Genomic DNA, 19,714 nt, shown 5'->3' with positions numbered 1-19,714 from the left:
GTACAAGCTTGCAGAAACATTACATAGCTTTAGATTGAAACTATATATAAAACATGATTAACTTAGCAACTGCTTTATATGCAACTTATTCTAAAATGTAGTTTGCCGATAATATTCTACATAAGAGTATTCTACATAACATCAGATTAAAACAAATTAGATCAAAGTTCGTCAAAAATTAATTAGAAATTTAACTCATCTGTAATATTTCTAAATATAAGTCGATTACGTATTTAGTTTACAGATAGAAAATAGATGACTAGATGACGAGATCTATTCTAACTGTGAAGGCTTTCCATATATCACTTTTTTTCATGCATATAACAATTTTAGAATAGAATAATTGGGAACAAAGACTTCAGAAGCACCTTTAGTAATTTGTCTCTTAAAAGTCAGACGACGTTCGATGTCCATGAAGCAATCGCTCATTTGCTTTTCTTCTTTGGCTCAAGTGGTTTTCATAAAATCTTGATACTGGTTTTAAGCAATTGCAGGATCTAACTTGATACTATTTGTTCGAACCCATTTTCCGCGACATCATTCAACAACATAAGGTATAACATTTTCTACAGTACATGAATAGTTTAATTTCTTTCCCGTTCCTTTTTTTAAATAACCATCTTCAAAGTCAAACGTTCCTTAATATACCGGAATATGGAATATTTACCATAATTTGGAGAAAAAGATCTGTTATGCTTTATGGGTGTACATCGGGGAAACTTTTTTTAATCATTACTTCAAAATATTTTTGTCCAAGTTGATATTACCCTCATACGGACAAATACGTAGCAAATACAGTAAATATCAAATAATTAAAAATATATACATATATACTTTTTGACCAAAAAACTTTCATTTTTATCCTATTTTGGGTAATTTACCTCGGTTCCCCGACCACTGCCTATTTCATTTGACAGAATTTGTAAGTAATTTTGGGTGGGATTCCAATTGGAATGCATTTGTTATGTGAGTACTTGTTAGATCTGCAAATAAAGAGTTTTTAAGAGAATATGAGGATTGGGGGTTGCATTTAATAAGCGAAGTAAAAAATCTAATGATCTAAGTTCGAAATACGATCGTTCTACTGTATGTTATTATAAGAGGGTCGCAAATAAGAAAAAAAAAGAGTGCGCGTAAGGATCACACGCGATTGAAGTAAAACTTTTAATATTGTATGAGTAGACAATTAAGATAAAAATAAAAAAAAACATCATATTTGAATTTTAAAAATCATCTTTTAATAATCATATAACATCAATAATAATAAGATCTCCTGAGCATCGGCACAGCTGTCCTACTGATATTAAGAGTTTGAATATGATGTGAAGCTTTCTTCCTAATTTTGTTACCTATCTTACCGGGAAATTCAAACCATAAACGTAGAAGTTCATCATTATCGCCACGTTCTAAGTACACTAATTTTCCCACACAACCATTAGCTAAGCCATCACTTACATCAATATTAGTTGTTATTATGTAAAATTTATTCAGAACTAAAATTATTTCATACGGCAAAGCCCCGGTATCAATAACCGATTTTTGTGAAACTGCTGACGAATGTATGATTGTTGATCTGTCGCATGGCAACCTACATAAATATCCGTGGCAGTAGATATTATTTTGTCTTCAACGAGATTCAATATAAATTTATTATATTCCATGGCACATTTATTCTCTAAGAAAAGTCTTATTCCATGAGGACATAATACAGCAACCTCTTCTTTTGTAAAAAAAACGTGATTCAATTAATGCAAGTTCATATAGGGTTTAGCGCTCGACTTACGCATGACATGACGGGAGTGGATACTCGCGACATCAGCGCTTACGGCGTCGTAGTGTTCAACTACACGTTGGCATTTTCGTTGCATTTGTACGGATTTACACCCGTGTTGCGCCTAAAAATTTTTACACCCATATCGCGCCTGAAGAAGTTTTACTTCAATAGTTGGAATAGTGTACTGAAATATTAGCTTTGCAGAATTGTGGAATTGATATGGAAAGTGTACATTTCAATTAATTGGCAATTTGTAAAAACATCAATAGTGCAGTCATAGGAGAGGAAAAAATGATTTAACCTTCGAAATCTTTTACTACTATTCGATTTGCGTAAAATTTTGGATTTAGACTCATCTCACCCTCAACTGAAGAGTGAAAACAATTACTAGCTAGTACTTTGACATTTGACATTTTTACCCAACAGCTGTTTCATATCCGCTATTTTGTATGTTAAATTTACGAAACCATGTAACGTAACTGTTATGTAATAGGCCAAAACGATGCATTTACGTTTAAAGGTTACAACTATACGTAACATTTACGTTTAATAACCGTAAAATACTTAACGACGTTTTTTTTGTCACGTTATTTTAACTTAATTAAACGTTTGTTGTTTACTGGGAGAAAAAGGGTAAGATGAGTCTGATTCCAAAATTTCATGAATATCGGGTATGAGTAAAAAAATCTATAGTCATGTAAATAAAGACATATCCATACGTTTCCATATAATTAATTTTGTAGAATTTCTTAGAAATTAGACCTTACTTTAGTAAATCTTGTATAGTATAATTATAGAATTATGCTTCATACAATCTAGTCATATCGTATTTAATTAAATATAAACGGACCATTAGCAACATAGAAGTCGGTAGGGACCAAACTGTTTATTATAAACGAAAATTCATTTTTAAATTGAAGAATAAATTCAGTTTTTGTTCTTTTAGTGAAGTACAAATTATATATTTATTTGAAATGAATATTTCTGTGATATTTAAAAATAATCTCTTATTTTATATATTAACGCCTATAGTTTTTCATAACTTTTACAATTTCAACGGTTTTTTAATTAGATTTGATAAATAAATCTTAGTTTTATTTCATACAATTTGTAAAGATTTATTATCCCGCTATATCTTTGATTCTTCATAATTCGCTCTTTAGTATTAGGTTTCACATTAATAAATTTTATACCAATTCCAAATTAGATCTAAAATAATATATTACATAATTTAGTATGCGTATTAAATAGTTTAAATAAATAGCATCATTGTCAACATTACAATAATTGTTAAAATCCTTTCATTAAAATTTGCATGAAGTTTTAAAAGTATATTAGAACAGGTTTCATATATTTATTACTTCATGATTTAGTAGAAATCAATAAAACAAACGTCTTTGGGGGAGACATAAAAATTGTATCGAATAATAGTTTTAATATATAATTATATATTGTAAACATACACATGATATCATTTCACTATATCGTAGTACACAGATTTAGTGGGCTTTTACATATCCTTTTAACAATTACCACGCACATTAGAAATTTTAAAATTAACAATTAATTAGTATGGTCAATAATAGCGATCACAGTTTTAGGACAATGATTTCATATAATATTTATGTTTTGTGATTAAATAACATGTATGTTTGTGGCGACTTTAATTTATACAAATATATACAATTAAATTGTTTCTGAACTCAGCCTGTTTCAGAAATTTCCTAATATGTTAAATGTAACAAATATAATATTTATATTATATCGCCTTCAATAAATTGCATCGCCTTCACAATGAATAATAAGCATGTATGAAATTTTTATAATGAATATACCTGGGTTTTCCTTATATGAATTGTTTTATTTTTGTATAAATCTCTAGATATGTGAAAACAGGGCAGAAATATTTTAAGGAGCCCCCAGGACAACTAAGGAGGCTGTACAAGTGTACGCGTTCACCAAAATAAATTCACATTTTTGGACGAAGTGGCCACCACAATTGACTTCCAAAAGGTATGTTATTAAAAATCACAGAAAATAAAAACGATTTTTTTTTTGCAACGTTTGGGAGAGCGTTCCATTTTCATTGAATGGGTTTTAGGAAAAGCAATTCAACTTTTTAGAGATGAGGAGGAAGTGACTAGAAACGGCCGTTTTGGGTTCAAAAATTAAATTGTTAAATTTTATAGAGACAGAATTTAATAATATGCGTATTCATTTTTACTATTTTTCAACTTCCCGTAGAGTACGGCGACGCTTACGCGCTTCGATATTTCGTCTCTATGCAGTTGAGCAGTACGATTGCTTTGGAAAAAATTTCAGAACTTCAAAAATATTTCAAAATAGAGAAAACATATTTTTCAATTTTTTTTTAAATTAAATTTTCTCAGAAATCTAATTTTTTTAAAGTATTTTAAAAAAAAAAATGTTAATCTTCTTAAAAAAAATAATTTTTGGTACGTTACTAGTTAATTTGAGTGTTAAATAAATTGAACTTCTTAGAAAATTTACTCGGCGGAGAATAATGGTGCTACTGTGGATATCACGAAAACTGGTTTACTTATATTGCGTTTTTACCTAATTTATAGTAGTGAATTTTTCTTAATAATTTGATTGGCACAAAAACTTAAAAATACCAAGAAAGGAATTTTTAACAACTTAACTTCCGAATTTTATGCAGTGACATTGTAAATTAACTATGTATTTTATTTAACCCATGGTTTCTAAGATCAGTGGTTTACTAAGTTTTTTTGAGAATTGAAAATGTCTAAATAATATGCAAAGTATTAGATTGGAAACAAAGTGCGGTATTCAGCTTAGATGGTTTTAATTAACTTCCCTTCGAAATCAAATTTTTTTTAAGTTTCTTCACGTTTTGAAGGTTTCTGAACATTTTTTCGTCCACGTTTTAATAAGTTTCTAATAAAAATAAGTTAAAAAATAAGTAAAAAATGTCATTTGGCGGTCAAAAATGTTTATTGGACATATGTACATTAAATTATCAGATATTTTATAGAGATTTTAATATTGTGTACACATTTTGTGTAAATTTTTTTGGGTTTCGTACCAAGATTTTTAATTTTGAAGTTTTTTATATGGTTTAAACAAATGTCCTCGACATATTCGACAGTATGGAATAACCGATTTGTATGATTAAAAAATCGTTCGATTCGTACTCGATCGCGAGGCGTTTTTGCAAAAGGCAATTTTGCCGTTTCGGAGGTATGGAGCGTAAAGGGGGTTATGCAGTTTTTGAGAGAACGGATTATCCGATTAGATTAATTCAAAAAAACATTTTGCTTGAGTAGATTGGTGTGCAAAAAATGCATTTATAGAAACTTTAGTGATTTTGAAAATTAAATAAAAAATCAAAGTTTCAAAAAATTCAAATTTTCGGAATTTTTCATCCTTTTCAAAAAAAACTAAATTTTGAAAAATTAAAAAAAAAAATGATTTTTTACAAAAATTTGAGAATTTTTCGAAAATAAAAAAAAATCGAATATTCTGAATTTATTCTGAAAAAATTTCAAAATTTAAAAAAAATGGACTCTTGTATACGTACACATAAGTTGTTTATAAAATACGTTCATCATAGATAGTTGGCAATTTAGATGTCCACCGGTAAAAAGACTCCAGTTTTCTGAGCCATTGCATTCTTTTCGTTTAGAGTTCGTTGAATGATGGAAAATCAAATCGAAAATTTTTGGTATATGCTTCTTTCTGTCTGCAAATGTAGAGGCATCTTAAGTTTAAGAAAAGTTATGACCTGTTTATATGTCAAAATTGGTTTGCCAAATTTCGTTCTAATAGTGATTTTTCACTCATTTAGCGATCTGGTCGTCCAGTTGAAGTTGTTTACAAAAGAATTGTATACTTTTATTTTTACTACCCAACCGAACGATAATTCTGATCTGTCTACGTTGAACAACTAACAAAATTGAACAAAACAGTTAAAGAAATTGGCCTAAATTGACAAATCAAAGAGGTGATCAATTCCATTATTGATATCACATATTTTTGACCACTCGGCAAAAAATATTGGAGCTTGGTTGGGATGATTTGCCACATCCACCATATAACCTTGAACTTTTACCTTCTGATTACTTCTTGCTTCGAACTTCATTAAATTTTCGCACTGAAGAAATATTTGCCAAATGATGAGATGATGGCCGAATTTTGTGGCTATGTACAAATCCTACTACAAAAATGGTTTCGAAAAGTTCGAAGTTTACTATAATCGGTATATCGCCCTCGAAGGAAACTATATTGAATTGAACTATAAAGAATTTTGCTAAAAAAATTGGTTTTTCTTAGTTATTCTACGGACTTATTGAGTGAAGTGATAATTAATTCACTTTGCTCCGCAGATATTATCAAATCACGCAACAGACAAAACCGCGCAATAACAAGTTAAATAATTTTAATATCTAACATTTGTCTTTAATCGTTACTTATAATAAAATTTAATTAGATATGAGTCTAAATCACATTTTGATATATCATTAATTAAACTAATTTCGTTAAAGCTGTGAGAAATGCCATCAACCACTCGACCTCGCATGGCAATGTTGTAATCATTGCCAAATTACTATTGGCTTTGAGAATTGTTTACAATTCCTATGGATTTTACAAAGTAAAATCGTATTTGTCTGATATAATGGGTGCGATGAATAACAGAAACAGAAAATAATAAATCTTGATTAAGTTGCGAGCTATTTTTATTATTATTTTGTGGAACATGTAAATAATAGAGTTAATTCTGATCGTACGCGATAAATTCAATTCGAAATAACTATATTAAGGCATTACGTCTTCAGAATATATATTTTATTAGAATATTTAAAAAAGTTAAATGAAAAAAACGTTAAGTTTGAACAATTATTCGGACAATCTTTAGAAAAGTTTAGAATTATTTAAATGATTTTTTTTGCAACTTCTGAAAAATTTGAAAATTTTATGTTTTTGCAGTCAATTGTAAGGCGTCATTTATTTCAGAAATTTAGAAATTTTGCTTTAAAATTGTGGTTTCTATATATTTGGTCTTTAATACTATTAATTAATAATAATTATTCAATATCAAGAATACTAGTAAGATATTTTTGTTTCTTTTCTAAATTGAGCAGCTTGTAATTGAAAGAAAAGGAAATTATATAATAAATAACTTCCCATAGATTAATCGCAAAAAAATATTTTTAACTTCCCGTAGGGTAAGTTATTGTAATGGGCCGAAAGTCGGAATTGAAAATTTTTACATTTCTCGACGTTTTGAAGGTTTCTGAACGTTTTGGCATACCTCAGAAAAAATGGATGTGTGTGTGTGTGTGTGTGTGTGTGTGTGTGTGAGTATGTATGTATGGATACAAATTTTCGTCCACGTTTTCGGGCGTACGGATCAACCGATTTGAATGGTTTAAAAAACATTCGATTCCTATTAATAAGGAGAAGAGCTGATTAGTTTTTGGCAAAGACAGGTCCAGCAGTTACGGAGATAAGGAGCAAAGAGTGCAGAAAATAGAAATCGAGTTTTTGAGAGAACGGAGCATCCGATTTGAATGATCTAAAAAACATTCCATTAGTAATGATTGGGAGAAAGGGTTATTAGTTTTTCGCAAAGGCAGGCCCAGCCATTTCGGAGATACAGAGCTAAATGTACAAAAAATGGCAGTTTTTGAGAGAACTAAGCGTCCGATTCAATTGATTCGAAGAACTTTCTGCTTGTCTTAACAAAATAATTGATTTTGGAAAAAAAAATTTTGTACAATTTTTTTTTTTTTTTTTTTTTTATTTTTTGTATATCGAAAATAATTCAGATTTTATTTTTAATTCTGACTATAGTTCTAATATACTTTAAACAAATAATTTCAACTCTGCAATTCAGTTTATATAATTATTATAAATATTAGACAATAATACAATATTTATAATAATCTATTTGAAAACATTCAATATTCCTCGAACGTTTCGTTACGGTACGGGAAGTTCCAGCAATTTGCCTTAAGGCACGATGCCACCCACCCCACTAGTTAACTTTTCAATCATTGATCATTTTGGCATAGAACAAAAAATAGATGTCTGGTCTTGTTTATTTGTTATTTATGTACTTTTGGAGATTTGAGTTGGAATGATTTTTAACTTCCCGTAGGGTCAGTTATAGTAATCGCAAAAAAATCGAAAACGAAAATTTTTATATATCTTTACGTTTCAAAGGTTGCTGAACATTTTGGCATACCTTAGGAAAAATAGATGTATGTATACGTGTGTGCGAGTGTGTGTGTGTGGATACAAATTTTTCTCGACGATTTCGGGAACACCGATCAACCGATTTGAATAATTAAAAAAACATTCGATTGTTATTGATAAGGAGACGTGCTGATTAATTTTTGGCGAAGGCAGGTTTAACCGTTCCGAAGATACGGGGCAAGTACCAAAAACGATAACTCAGTTTTTAAGAGAACGGAGCGTCCGATTTTAATAATTCAAAAAACATTTTACTTGTATCGACAAGATGAAGTACTGATTAAATTTTTGTGTCACATTTTTAAAATTTCCTAAAACTCTATGTTCATTGGTTACATAGATTTTTAACATACATCTGTAAGTTTTCACAGCTTGCTTAAGGGGGTATTCTACTGTAGAATTTTGAAAAAATCGAAAAAATTTTTTTTTTATATTTTCAAAGTTTAGTTATTCAAAAATATGTCATTAAAAGGATTTTTCAAAATTACTATTATTTCCTGAGTTATATCCGTTTTAGTGAAGTGGCCTCGGTTCGGGTCCGACCGAGTCTCAAAACTTTGAACGCGTTTTTCTCGGAACTACTTTTTTCGAGCTGGCGGTAAGGATATCTCGAGTTCTAATGAACCGATTTACTTCAAATTTGGAGAGGATCTTCTCTATACATCGCTTTATCGCATGGACCTTTCCCATAACTCTAACTTTTCATTTAGTATTTTTTTAAAATTCGAAACTGTTAAAAAAATCATGAAAAAACAATTTTTTTTTTCAAACTGCCGCCATTCAAACAAAATATTTTTTTTTAACTTATCCAAGGTTCATACGATAGCGGCATCTATAATAATTAAGAATCCATCTATTTTTTATGTTTCGGATCACCAGGAGGGTTGGAATCATGCACGCCAGGACACCCTCTTTTTTTTTTGATCCCCCACTTTGACTGCTCATAACTTTGTGAATTCTAATTTTTTTTCTTTAATAATTTTTTTATGTAATAATAAAATATCAATAAACAAATGATTAAAAAAAATCGATAGTAAAAATATTATTTGTTTCCTTTATACAGCGCTTCAAAAACCGGGCAAAATTCATGCTTCTACAGTAGAATACCCCCTTCAGGCAAAATGCCACTTACATTTAGTTCGCTTTTAGAATGTAGATTATTACATTTTAATCAATTTTAGGTTGTTTTCTAATCCAAATAAAATTTTCTTCTGTGCAACGTACCTAAATAACAATTATTTTAGTATTAATTTTTTTTTTTATGAAATGTAGAGTTCAGAACCAAACATGCATAATTTTAAATTGTTGCAAAGCAATTAAACATTTTGATCATTAATATGTGTTAATTATAATTCCATAATTATTAACTAAAATTTGAAAAAAAAATTTTTTTTCAAAAAAAAAAATTTATTTAGTTAATAAAAACAACCGGAAGTTTCAGCAATTTGCCTTAAGGAAACACCATGAAAACAATTTTTTTATTTCATCAGCACAATTTTAATTATAGGTTCAAGAATTTTGGTTTACATTGGGACCAAGTTAAGTAACCGAACTGGGGCGAGACTTCCCGAACGATGGTCTAAATTTAAACCCAAAACATAAGGAGCAATATGACGGCGTTCGTGTTTCGTTAATGTTTTCACCAAATGTCGTAGAGAGTGTTTCATCTAAATTAAAAGAATAGTGATTAGTTTGATAATTAGTGATTTGTTTTGAAAATACCAGTGGAATATTGTGGATAATCAAAATATAAAGGTGAGTCGATATATTCAAATTTAACCTGCATTTTATATATGTTTATAGTTATATTATTGCTCTAATGTGTTATGTGATAGAATTTTGACAGAATGAAGTCCTTCCTTAAGTATCGTGATATATTAAAGCGTGATTTGAAACTCATTTTAAATTTGTTTCACAACATATGAAACCATAAGAGGAATTTTGTAAGTTTGTAAGTTTTTTTCTAAATTATTTTTATTATTTCTTTGAGTTTTCTATTAACACGTTCGCAGACAGTTTCAACAAGGTAAAAAATTGATAGTCATTTTATATTTAAATTGGTTGAGATATTCGAAATTTGACTAAAACACCATTTTTAAGGGTAGTAAGATTATCAAATTTTAATTGTTATATACCATGAATTCTATAGCATCCACGTCAAGTATTAGGCTTCTATTTTGCGCAAGCTAATTAGTGGCTACGGGGGGAGAATTAAGATAATATGCAAATATGTAAGGAATCGGTTAGGCATGGTACAGTAATTACAAAATCGTAAGGCTTTATAAAATTAAATTCAAAATAATTAACTTTTAAGTTTGAATGCAGTAGCATTTATATCATTCTACATCACAACGAAAATGAATGCTATAGCATTCATATTCGCGAACGAGTTAAACCGAACTTTTCTAAAATGGCTAAGATACAAGCTTAGCTCTCTTAATATTTTTCTGCCATTGTTAATTATAGTAAGATATTTAGTATGTTTTTTCGAATATTGCTACTTTTCTCACTACAATTTAATCTTTTCTTTCTATATAAAGACATTTTATCAACTATAAAGTACAAATTTAGTTTTTTAACACTAAAAATCTATACAGACCAAACAAGGTCAAAATGAAAAAAATAGAAAATGGCAGCGATTATAAAACTAAATAGACATTTTACGATTATCTTATTCTAACTAAAAATATTCACAAAATCCATTCATTTTATTTTAAAAAGTAGTATACTTATACTTCACATTTTTAACTTCCCGAAGTTAAAAATGTGAAGTTTAAGTTTGCTTAGATGTTTATGTTTTCATCAAAAAATTCCATTCGCTGATTTCATGTTTTCTCGACGTTTCAAGTCATTCTGAATCGAATGAGATCAAATTTGGAAAAAGTATGTGTGTGTGTGTTTGAACAGATTTTTTGCTGTAAATCGACGTTTTCTCAAAAGCGGCTGGACCGATTTCAAAAATTTAAAAGCCATTCGATGTAACTCGATGAAGACTAGCGTTTCTCAGTTTTGTGCAGCAATCGGCCGAGCCGTTTCTTTCTAATTTTAAAAAAGTGTTAAACTTTTCGTCAACGTTTAAGCTCATACTACCCAATCGATTTCAAAAAATCATAAACTGTTCCAAAGATATCTGTTGAGAATCATACGGATTAGTTTTAGGTGAAAATCTACCGAGCCGTTTTCTTGTAATTAACTGTTGAAAAAAAATTAAGCCGATTTTTACGGAACTTTTTTTGACGATATATATCATGGTCTTATAGAATTTACTGAAATATTAAGGCCTTACGACAAGTAGTTTAATTTTAAAAGGTTATCAAAATTTTAGAAAATGAGTAGTTTCTTTGATGTTTGTTAAAATTGAAATTAGACGATTTTCTTGGTATAACGATAGAGTACTCGGTCTTAATGAACATACTAAACTATTAAAGTCTTACGAAAACTAGTTCAATTATAAAAATTGAAAATTTGCTTTTAGAAAATACTCCGAGTTAACGTGATCGTTCGTTTTCCATCATGTGTAATAAATTCACTAGGAATACTTTTAATCACACATAAATTATTTTTTTTTTATTGATTATGTCCATTATTTACACATATCGGGAAGTTCATGTAACTTGACCCAAGGCAAAATACCAATACCAACTAGTTATTATACGTAACCACTGTCTATCTATCTAAGCAACAATACTTTAGAATATTTAATTATTTATTCTATATTCAAAAAAATATTTTTAAGTTAAAATTAATTACTATTTTGCTATTTCATATTGATTATACTGATGTATTTAAGCATTGCATGTACGTATTGCAATGGGAAGATATAGTTATATAAATAGATAGAAAAATTACATGGAAATTTATCTGAGTCATTTTTAAGTTTTTCAAAACATTCGAAATATTCTAATAATTTCAAGCATTCTGAAATTTCCAAATTTACAAAGGAAGAATACGTAAAAGAAATATGTATTAATATTAAAGAAAATGCAGATATAGATATTTAACCAATGTTAAAATTCAACAAATGGTGTGAATGCACCACAAATCAATGATTCCCTTTCCTTCCTTTTGTTTATAATTCTCGTTGTCATTAATCGCTACATTTTTTAACATTTTGTTTTCTAAACTTCGGCTTCCAAGATTTCTGGTCCTGTGCTTCGGCTTTCAGTTACCTGTATTTTTTTTCTCGCGTAAGTCATCAACCATCTACATTTTTCTTCTTCAAAATCCTTTTAGTTCTTCTATTTTACCTTCGACTGCATCGTGTAGAAAACACTCTTTTTGCAGAATGGGTCTGAACCAGTTTGTTTCAGTAGAGTCCTTTCTTCGCTCACTTTTCTCAGGACTTCTTCAGAATTTGTTATCTTATCTGTCCACTTTATCTTCTCCACTCATTTCAAGTACTACATTTCAAAACTCTCCAGATAGTTTTTTTTCAGTTTTTCTTAGAGTCCTTGGTTTTGATCCGTACAGAACTATACCTTAGACATAGCAATTTATTAGTCTCTTCCACAAATCGACAATCAGTTTGATATTTAATCAGTACGATTAGTTAATAAAAGTTCATAAATACGTATAAGGTTATAATAGTAAGAAAAATATACCGACAATGATATCTTAAATTTTCAATTATGTCAACTTTAGATTCTCTATTTTTTTATACCATCAATTTAGTAAACTATAACATATCTTATTTCTTCATTTTAAAACGTTACACTAGTTTATCTAATAAATGATAATATATATTAATAACTTTATCTACTATAGTAGGTACCTGCATTAGTGGCGTAACTATGCCATCTGGAGCCCTTTCAGTACAAATCGTTTTCAGTGTAATTTTCATAATAAATCATAATAGTAATAATAGTAATACACAGAGATTATTCTATTTCGTCTTTGAAAACGGAAAAAATGCGGCAATTTGAATCCATTTCATTCTTCGGAAAGGAAATGCCATTTCTGTTAGTATAACAATTATGTCTAATTCTCTATAAATTATGTTTTTGTTTGTTTGAAAAAACCTTCCAGATTGGAGACGTTCATCTTTGCAAATCTCGTGAAAATGATAAAACAGGGCCTGTATTACGGATTAATATTTTAGAAACCCTTTAAAAATGATATATACATATATATATATATATATTTATATATATATATAATATATATATATATATATATATATATATATATATATATATTTACAACATGAATTTTGATGCTAAGATTATTTTTTGAGAGCTATGCCAGTATTTCCGGAATGGGATAATTTCCGTATGGTTCCTATATGTTTCTGTATGTATAATTATGTATATTCATTTATATATAGGTGCATGTATCTATATAGATCAAATTAATAAAAATTCACGGAATTCTGCAGAACAAATATTTGTATTAACTGCATTTAGTGCATTCCTTTCTTAAGTAAAAATATTTGTGAAACCGCAGACAATAAACAAATCATAAACGATCCAAAAAAGACACAGCTATTCGTAATATAATAATAAAGCGAATATTCTACACAAAACGTTGTAAATATATTTTTATGCATTTTTTCTTACTTTTACTATTATTATTCAAATCAATAATATTATACACAGGTAAATTTGCTTTGCTAAGGGATATCAAACCTAATCAGGTTAATAAATCTATATTCTTGTTAATTAAAAAATATGTCTTATTAAAAGTATTTAAGCAAATATTCAAGTACATAATTCTGAAGCGCATTTAAAACTGTATTTTTATCTGAAGATATTACCTTTTTGCACACTTTATGATACTCATATTATATTACATAGCAATTAATAACTAATGGGGTGCATGGCTTCGTGTCTTAAGGCAAATTGCTGGAACTTCCCGTACCGTAATTAAAATTCTTGGTATGGGACCCAATAAAATTTACACAAAATGTGTACACATTATGAAAATCTATAAAATATCTGATGATTTGATGTGCATATGTCTAATGATCATTTTTGACCGGCAAAAGGCATTTTTTTAACTTATTTTTATTGATAGTCTATAACCACTGGACCTGCCTTCCCAAAAATTTAATCAGTTGTTCATCTTGTCAATACAAGTAAAATGTTTTTTGAATTATTAAAATCTCTTAAAAACTGGGTTACCGTTTTTGGCACTTTTTGCCCCGTATCTTCGGAACGGCTAGACCTGCCTTCGACAAAAACTAATCAACACGTCTCTTTATCAATACGAATCGAATGTTTTTTGAATTATTCAAATCGGTTGATCCGTGTTCCCGAAGTCGTCGACAAAAATTTGTATCCGCACACAAACACACACATACATCCATTTTATCTAAGGTATGCCAAAATGTTCAAAAGGTTTTGAAACGTAAAGATATATAAAAATTTTCATTTTCGATTTTTTCGCGATTACTATAACTTGCCCTACGGGAAGTTAATAATAAACCCATATTTTATGTAAATAAACTCCTAAACAATTATTTCAAATATAACTACACTCTTCAAATATAATATTTTTCTTCCACTAATATGCTAGTAGTTAGTACAGAAAGTTTTATGTTAATGATATTTCTAAAGCTATAAGTGCGAATTGTTAATAATAGTACAATTAACGACACCAATAAGGGTGTAAACTTAGACAATTGAGGCACCAATATAGGTGGTGTTTAGCAAATATTTGCTAAATGATTTTAATATTTCAAAATGTGCGATTGTCGCCGATAAAATTTATTTCTATATAAATTAATTGAAAGACTATGTGACTATGTATGAAGTCAATTCTATATATTCAAAACAAGTCTATCTCTCTCTCCAATCAACTGAATTTTAAAAAGTTAACATCGGGGTTCCTCAAGGCAGTGTGTTAAGTCCGATATCGTATTTTGTCATTCGTATACTAACAGATGGGCTATAAATCATTTTTATTTACCCTCATTAATCATTACCGTCATTATATAGATACAATTCCAAGGAATAAAGTTATAACAGAAACCCAAGTCAGATTAAACGTATATAAATACAGGGAGTCCCAGAAATCAACGTCAAGCGGTTATTGTGGTTAATTTTTATTAGTTTTGCTTATTTAAAGTTTATGCTCGTATCCGTGAATGACATTTCTAGGACCGCAATAAAAAATAATAAAATTGCGACGAGTTTTCTAGAATTAAGACTTTTGTATTCTTCTGTATTTCATTTCAAATTACAAATGTAATAAAATTACTCATAGATAGAAGTAAGTTTATAACATTTCACATCTTGAGGTAAATATTTGGAATGCATACTTTCTCGCAAACATTTTGAGCAGAAAGGTTCTATTTCGAAGTCAATATATTTTCTAACAAATTTCAGTGTTAGAAGTATTTTGAGAAACTTTTAATCGACAAGAGGCGCTGAACAATATGTCGAGAACAATCTTAAAATATATTTAGTCGGCGCCAAGCCAAGTTTAACCTTGTACCGATTTTTTCTATAGAATAATGTATAATTATATTTTCAATTCTCACATCACATATAGACAAAAACTACTACATTTTTATCTCCACAATAAAAAACTAGTTGTTTTGGTATTTAGCCTTGAGGCAAGTTACATGAACTTCCCGATATGTGTAAATAATCGACTTATTCAAAAAAAAAGTGTAAATAATATACTTTATCAATCCTACTTTAAGAAAAACGATAATAATTTTAGCAAAGTTTGACAATTTTTTAAAATTAAACTACTTGTCGTAAGGCCGTAATATTACAGCAAGTTCTATAAGACCATGATGTATATCGCCAAAAAAAGTTTCATGAAAATCGGCTTAAATCTTTTTTTCAACAGTTCATTACAAGAAAACGGCTCGATAGATTTTCACCTAAAATTAATCAGTACCATCCCAACTAATATTTTTCGAACAGTTTTTGATTTTTTAAAATCGGTTCGGTAGGATGAGCTTGAATGTGGACGAAAAGTTTAACCATTTTTTTCAACAGTTAATTACAAGAAAACGGCTCGGTAGATTTTCACCTAAAATTAATCAGTACCATTCCCAACTAATATCTTTCGAACAGTTTTTGATTTTTTAAAATCGGTTTGGTAGTATAAGCTTAAATGTGGACGAAAGGTTTAACACTTTTTTTCCAAATTACAAAGAAACGGCTCGGCCGATCGTCGCACAAAACTGAGAAACGATAATACTCATCTAGATACATCAAATGCTTTTTAAATATCTGAAATCGGTCCGGCCGTTTTTGAGCAAACGTCGATGAAAGTTCTAATTTTGACAAATGCCAAAAAGATCATACTAATTTTTGCAAACTTTGACAAATTTTTAAAGCTAAACCATTTGTCGTAGGGCCGTAATATTTTAGTATGATCTAGAAGACTATGGTATCTACCGTCAAAAAAATAATCATAAAAATCGTCGAAATTTTTTTTGTTGAAAAGTTAATTACAAGAAAACGGCCCGGCCGATCTCTACCAAAAATCAGCACGATTCCCAACCAATATCTTTCGAACGGTTTTTGAATTTTCGAAATCGATTCAGAATTGCGGGCTAAAACGTAGACGAAAAATTTTTCACTTTTCTGCGATTTATAAAGAAACGGCTTGGCCGATCGTCGCACAAAATTAACAAACAATAGTCCTCATGGAGATACATCGAGTGGCTTTTAAATTTTTGAAATCGGTCCAGCCGTTTTCGAGAAAACGTCGATTTACGGCAAAAATCTGTTCACATACACGCACACACACACACACACATACTTTTTCCAAAGTTGGTCTCATTCGATTCAGAATGGCTTGAAACGTCGAGAAAACATAAAATTAGCAATTCGGATTTTTTGATGAAAACAAACTTCTCCTTCGGGAAGTTAATATGAATATGAAAGAAAAATTATGTCTTTAACTGTTAATTACTAAGAAGCAAATCAGTGGATCTTTAACCAAAATCAGTTAAAGTTAACAACAATTATAATTCATTCATATGTCGAGTGCTTTATTTTCTTCATAATAAAATAAAAATGGTTTGCTTCAGTTATTCAGATATTTTATTCAAAAAGATTTCATACTTGACAATTTCACTGTTCCTTCCAATTAAAATTGATGGTGCTACCAACTGCCAATTATCATTATATCATATTTACCAATGATGCCATCTAATTATGACATATGTTATGTCTCATCAAAAATTTATCTGATTGAAACTATAAATTAATTTTCAAACAAATATGTTATTTTGAAGTGACCATTTCGAATTTGTTCTATTGCGCACTTAAATTTCAAATTTAGTTCATGTATATAATTCGATCAAGATACCATTTATCAAAAATTTCATATGGTTGATATGGATTGTGCTAATTTTACAGGGTGACGAATGCATTTACAAATATGTTTACTTAGATATTTATTTATGTATTTTTTTGGCTACATCAAATCGCAAAAAATATCATGTAGTTAATCATATATAATCCGAAAATAAGCATTTGCAAATTGTTTTAGATATATATAGTTAATATTTTATTTTGGTAAAATATACCACAACAAATTTGCTTTCTTCAATTTCATATAATATTTTCAATGAATTAATCAGGATTGTAAAAATTCCATTGGCACCAATAATGCTACCTTTATCATTTGATAAGATATGCAATTAAATCAAGAAACTTCCATTTGTCAATCTTTAATATTTAAAAGTAAAATTATATTTTTGACTTCTGAAATACTGTAATAATATAAAGTATTATTTTTCTAACTTACTTTTACATACTGTGATGAAATTACAATCATAGTTTGCTGACTAAAGCAGAGCAAATGTAGAGATAGAGATATTTTGATATAATCAATGCAAAATAACACTAATTTTAACTATAAATATTTTAATTCTTTAGTTTAACATTAAGAACAGTATTAAATTAAATAATATTATTTTTTAAAAAATATAATTTATTAACTGCGCTTGCACGTCACATAATCTTTATTTATTCATGAGTTTAATTTTTTAATTATTATCTTCTATCTATTACACAGGGTGTCCCAGAGCTCAACGTCAACGCGAAACCTAATAGTATTGATCGTAACTATCTTGTTTCTTTTTTAACTTCCCGTAGGGTAACTTATAGTGATCGCAAAAAAATCGAAAATGAAAATTTTTCAAGGGTTTCTGAACATTTTGGCATACCTTAGAAAAAAATGATGTATGTATGTGTGGGTGTGTGTGTGTGCGGATACAAATTTTCATCGACGATTTCGCGAACACGAATTAACCGATTTGAATAATTCAAAGAACATTCGATTCCTACTGATAAGGAGACTGATTAGTTTTTGGCAAAGGCAGGTCTAGCGGTTTCGAAGATACGGAGCAAAAAATGACAAAAATGGTATTTAAGTTCTTGATATAACGGAGCGTCTGATTTAAATAATTCATAAAACATTTTACTTGTATTGAGGAAATGAACAACTGGTAAAATTTTTGTAAAGGCAGGTCCAGCGTCTCCGGAGATCCAATAAAATGTGAAATATAATGCCATTTGGCGGTAAAAACTGAACATTAGACATATGTACATCATATTATAAGATATTTTATAAAGATTGTAATAATAAGTATAAATTTTGTGAACATTTATATTGGTTCCGTTCCAATGTTTACACGTTAGATGACTATGCAGCGCTCACGCGCTTTGATATTTCGACTCCAAAGCAGTGCCATTGCTTAAAACAATGTTCAACATTTTCAAAAAAAAAAAAAAAAAAAAAAAAAAAAAAATACAAACGAAAATCAAAATATAAAAAAAGCAAATTTTTAAAAAAGGCTAATTTATTCAAAAATTTCAAAATTTCTCAAAAATCTAATATTTCAAAGTTTTGCAAAGTATTTTTTAATAATTTAGTTTTTGGTACGGTAAGTTCCAGCAATTTGCAATTTCTATGCATAACTAGTTAATTTAATATTTATCTCATACAGTTTGAAAATTATGAGCTTTTAAGTGCAACCCTAAAGCTTTGGTCAAACTATGGCAATTTTTAGGTTATTATGATTTATTTTTATTCTTTTTGTTTATTCTTTGGAACCAAAATTCTTTGAAATCAAAAATAATGATGTCTTCATAAAGTCCAGTTAAGAGTGTTAAAAAAAACAGAGAAATTTATCATACCTGAGATCTATATAAGATCTAAGTTATTTAGTTTGAACTTTCGTTTGACATATTTGTAAAGCAGGATGGAAAACATTTTCCTAAAATATTATTTTCGATCTTTGGATGCTTAGAGATCACATTATCCAGCATTCTGGACCACAGATCTACCGGCAAACGTGTCAATGGCCCCAAGCCAAACATTCCTTGCTGAATTCCCGACTCTCATTGACATAAGTTAAATCTTGCAGATGTAAGAACAGAAACCAATATATTGCATTTTCCATTGACAAATGTTTTGATGCGGGCAATTAATTAATTAAAGACAGATCGATCTGTCTTAAAACATCTATTTATCTGATTTAATAAACGATAAATGATCTGTTTAACGAGTTAAACGCTTCATTCGATAGTAAATCAATTCGGATTTCCAATACTATAATTGTTAGTCAGGATATAATATGATTAGTTTTGAATTGACATTTTAGGACGCTAATGAAATTAAGATAAAGTAGGTGTAAGTGGCATTTTGTCTTAATGCAAGTTGCCTAAACTTTCCGACATTTGTAAATAATCTGCTTGATAAATAAGAAATCAATAAACCATACACTTATTT

At 29.0% G+C, this 19,714-nt stretch overlaps 2 protein-coding genes across 2 annotated transcripts in view; both read left to right on the top strand.

Annotated features, from left to right (window-relative positions):
* The window catches only part of LOC113384662 (patj homolog), a gene marked incomplete in the record, with an annotated part of 40,745 nt that overhangs the window by 3,234 nt on the left and 17,797 nt on the right, over positions 1-19,714 (top strand). Inside the window, 1 exon segment of the mRNA XM_026622412.1 lies at positions 3,657-3,784. Coding sequence (XP_026478197.1) covers positions 3,657-3,686 — 30 coding nt within the window.
* The window catches only part of LOC113384664 (myosin light chain kinase, smooth muscle-like), a 61,370-nt gene continuing 45,339 nt past the window's right edge, over positions 3,684-19,714 (top strand). Inside the window, exons 1-2 of the mRNA XM_026622415.1 lie at positions 3,684-3,787; positions 9,519-9,766. The gene's annotated coding sequence lies outside the window, so the exon portion shown is untranslated. The remainder of the gene's footprint in view (positions 3,788-9,518; positions 9,767-19,714) is intronic.

The sequence above is a fragment of the Ctenocephalides felis genome, unplaced genomic scaffold (assembly GCF_003426905.1).
Source record: "Ctenocephalides felis isolate EL2017-DRISC unplaced genomic scaffold, ASM342690v1 CF-g0.4_SCAFFOLD_03571, whole genome shotgun sequence".
Taxonomy (NCBI): Eukaryota; Metazoa; Arthropoda; class Insecta; order Siphonaptera; family Pulicidae; genus Ctenocephalides; species Ctenocephalides felis.
This window is presented reverse-complemented; position numbering and strand designations above follow the sequence as displayed.